The sequence below is a fragment of the Notothenia coriiceps genome, unplaced genomic scaffold, assembly GCF_000735185.1.
Source record: "Notothenia coriiceps isolate Sejong01 unplaced genomic scaffold, NC01 NC01_scaffold00015192, whole genome shotgun sequence".
NCBI lineage: Eukaryota > Metazoa > Chordata > Actinopteri > Perciformes > Nototheniidae > Notothenia > Notothenia coriiceps.
The window spans coordinates 1-4,282 of NW_011347893.1; the positions used below are offsets into that span (position 1 = coordinate 1).

Sequence of the window (4,282 nt, forward strand, 5' to 3'; positions counted from 1 at the left end):
CACACACACACACACACACACACACACACACACACACACACACACACACACACACACACACACACACACACACACACACACACAATACTGTCACAAACACTTTAATCTCTACCCTTTACAGATAAAAAGACCCAAGAAACCCATCATTATCTTGCTATGACTCCTCTGTGTTTACTCCTGCAGGGCTTTCCCCACGACCAACATAACATCTGACTGTGGTTTGATGATAGCACAAGATAATGCATAATCATCATGTCACTGTGGTTTTCCATCTGTTAACATCATGTTATATAATCCTTATCTCATCTGATAAAAAGTCCCTCTTCCAAATACAACATCCTTTCTCATTTGCATCTGTAGAAACACGAGTTAGCACTTGTATGAATCTGATAACACACAGGACGCGTTTTTATACTTGAATAAAATACACATTTGAGCTCGATGCTGATTCATTTAACATTAAGTGCCTTAAGCAAGGAGGTGGTGTAGCTTAAACCATCATTTTTACTTTCATTTAGTTATTTTCCCAGGAGGCTCACTTAAGAAGCCTCAGGAAACACAAGTCTGTCAAATGCAGCCTATTTTTGACATGAACATTCAATTTATTAAGAAAACAGGGTACATTCTTACATTAACCAATACAGGGGAATTCTTACTTGCAGTAAAAAGTTGACTGATCGTAATCTTACATACCATTTCCTCCAGCCTCACATTATTTTGGAATAGAAAGTGCTTTTACTCAAAAGCCCAGAATCATGAACTCTTCCCTTCTCTCCTCACAGGGCATTCGAGGGATTGACGGGGGTCAGGGTTCAAAGGGAAACATAGTGAGTATATTATGTGTAGAAGCAACACATTTCTGATGACAAATGACTTCCCGTGACATCATTTCCTGTTTGTAACAGGGAGCCGCCGGAGAGGTCGGAGCTAACGGACAGCAAGGCAACCCTGGCATTCTGGTACGAACAGACAACACAAATAACTCAGTTCATACAGAGAGATATTAACGATGCATTCAGAGTGCCAAGTCCAGGCTTTGATTAGAAATGTTCTCACCTTTCATGCTGTGTTGAAATATTTTGTATTTTGTGTACACATTTATAAAAAATAGATAATAATGGCCTAGTTTTTTTAACGTTTGGAAACATACAACAAATGTCTAAATGCGTTTTCATTCATTTCATCTCTAGTATGAACTGAACTGATTGTATCTCTGTGTTGTTATTCCCTTATTGTCTTTATTTTATTACATTTAGCACTTTATACTGATATGCACCTATTTTTCTGAAGTAAAGGCAAGGCCTGTTTATTTGTACAGCACTTTGCAACAACAGGGCAAATCAACGTGCTTTACACTTTTTTTTTTAAAGCATTAGGACGACAACAGAAACACATTATACAATAACATTTTATTAGATCTGAAAACAGTCATTTCCAAATTGAAAAAATGCTCAACTAGAATAAGACTAAAAATAAGGTTTTAAATTCAATAACAAGTTACAGTGCAGTTTATTTAATTGTCTTCAGTTTTGATTTAGAAGACATGATAGTTGTTGATGACCTGCAGGTTTCTGAACTTTTGTTCCAGATATAAGGAGCATAATAACTGAACGCTGCCGTTTCATTTTGAATATCAGGAGGACAGTAAATGTATTAATTGACTAATGCTCCATCTCTCCTGCAGGGTTTTCCTGGTCCTCAGGGGTTAGTCGGGCTGCCAGGAGAGAAGGTAAGACACTTTTCCTCAGAGTTGTTTCCCTTTAGGGAGAAGGAGTCTTGATTGACGGGCTGATCCTTGTTTTTCAGGGACCTCAAGGGAAGAAAGGGACGCAGGGCTTAGCTGGAAACGACGGGCCCTCTGTGAGTACTCGCATGTTTGTACTCATGTTAGATCCATAGGAGGACTCTTATTGATACAGTGCGTTCCCTAGTCCTTAACCCTATCACTAAAATCACAACGACAGATATTAACATGTCCTCTTGTCAACAGGGTCATCCCGGAAGAGAAGGGACTCCAGGGGAAAAAGGACTGCCGGTAAGTCTATCAGAAACATGTTGTGCTACTGTAGTTACAGATAACTAGAGGGATTATACGACAAGATATAAGGTGTTGATACGTGAGTTCTAGAGGAGCTGGGTGGGAGGAGGATTTTCTTATTTATTTAGCAAATTAATAGCTCGCTGTTTCCCGCTGTTTCCAGTCTTTTTGCCGACAGACTGCTGGTTGTACCCTTATATTCAATCATTTCATCTAACTCCATATTTTCTTTTGTAGGGTCCTTTAGGAGTGCAGGGACCCATTGGTTACCCCGGACAACGAGGAGTCAAGGTAGGAAATGCAAAAGTGAAATATTCTTGTTTTGTTTAATAAAATAAAAAACGGACTCTTTGATAATTATCTGGCTTTAAAATAACCTAATGGATTTCATAGTCTCTTAGTGTTTGAAGAAATCTGATGTAACCCTTTTGATTAAATCCAATCAATCGTGTTTTTGTCCATCTTAATATGAGGCTGTATTTCATTTTAGAAAAACTCATTTCCACAAAATCTCTCAGGATTAAACATAATATGATTTTCATTGCCAAAAGTCAGATATAATGTTGAATAATTATTTTTGATATGCTCGCCACCTCATGAAGATTTTACAAACAGCTGGCTAATCTATCATTAGTCATCATTTCATGTGTGTGTGTTGACTTCCAGTTTGTTCTGTCTGTCCTGTTTGACAGGGAGCAGATGGAATCCGAGGATTAAAAGGAAGCAAAGGAGAAAAGGTGAGGAAGACAGATAGGAGTTGCAGTCTGTGTCCATTCAGGGTGTTTTATTGACCAAACAACACATTTCCCCTAGAAACCAACCACAGTATACATGCTGATTTTTGACTTCCAGCTCTGACTCTCTGTCTCTGTCTCCTGATTCCTTCTGTCCGCAGGGGGAAGATGGTTTCCCAGGATCCAAAGGGGAGTATGGAACAAAGGGGGACGTTGGAGACAACGGAGTCATAGGAGGCCGAGGAGAAGACGGACCCGAGGGGCCCAAAGGAACGACGGGGCCTCTGGGAGAATTCGGACAATCTGGTACCTCTGGAGAGAAGGTACAGAGAACATTTACCGTCACATTGGTTTGTTTGAGAAGTGTCCAAACGTCTCATAAAAAAGTGTACAGGACGAGGTATTAGTCACATATACTTGAATAAAATACATATTTGTGCTCGATGCTTGTTACGTCCCCAACTCGTTTAGGGTAAAAGGGAAGCAACACGAAACCAGATGTTCTTGGTAAGAGGTTGATTTTTAATAATAAACACAAATAGAAATGATATAAACAAAAGTATAGGTTCTTGAAATAGGAGCTATCTATTTATGATATAAGAAAACAAAAGAAGGCCACAGATTATCACAATCACAGAACAATATGGGCACTTTAGGCAAAAATAGTGAGGCGTCTTGCACAAATTCAACGCCGTCACAAGTCACAGAACATACACAAACATTTTAGAGAGTAGAGTAGCCTGGCGTCCTGGCACAAATCCAGCGCCTCGAATGACAGCAGCGTCACAGCTTAAGTAGCGTCATCAAGCGTCGTCCAGGCCTCTTCCGGTGGGAAGAACTAAACAACGTCACACCGACGCGGTAACCATGGTACCTAAAGGCAGCCATATACACACACATACTGTATATATATACACACACAGAATGCTCACAGGCCGGTTAATGCAGAAGGCAAAGGCGACAGCCGTCACAATGCTGATTAATTTAACATAGCTTAAACCATCGGGGAGGCTCATCATTTTTACTTTCATTTAGTTATTGTCCCAGGACGCTTACGTAACAAGCCTCAGGAAACACAAATCTGTTAAATGCGGCCTATTTTTTCATTTTCTTTAGATATGAAAATAAAGTATTATTAGGCAAACAGGGTACATTCTTGCATAACCCAATACAGAGGAATTGATACTTGCAGTAAAAAGTTGGCTGATCGCAATCTTCTTTAAAAAACATACCATTTCCTCCAGACTTTTGTTCGAGAAAGCCTCATATGCTTTTACTCAAAAGCCCCAAATCATGAACTCTTCCGCTCTCCTCACAAAAAGTGTACAGGACGAGGTATTAGTCACATTGTGAATCTTCTTTTTTAGGGTAAACTGGGAGTTCCTGGACTTCCAGGATATCCAGGGCGACTGGGGCCGAAGGTAAGATACTAAATAAATAAAAGAATACCAAATGATTGTATTAGGAAAATATCACTCGTCACCGGCTTGAGCTTCAATAATCAGGATCT

At 39.7% G+C, this 4,282-nt stretch overlaps 1 protein-coding gene across 1 annotated transcript; it reads left to right on the top strand.

Moving 5' to 3' along the window:
* Positions 1-755: 755 nt before the first annotated feature.
* LOC104948821 (collagen alpha-1(XI) chain-like) lies at positions 756-4,193 on the top strand (the record flags this gene model as incomplete). The annotated part of the gene is made up of 9 exons (XM_010775046.1): positions 756-827; positions 906-959; positions 1,685-1,729; positions 1,807-1,860; positions 1,991-2,035; positions 2,276-2,329; positions 2,731-2,775; positions 2,934-3,095; positions 4,140-4,193. Coding segments are annotated over exons 1-9 (585 nt in total), but the record flags the coding sequence as incomplete, so codon positions are not given.
* Positions 4,194-4,282: the final 89 nt, after the last annotated feature.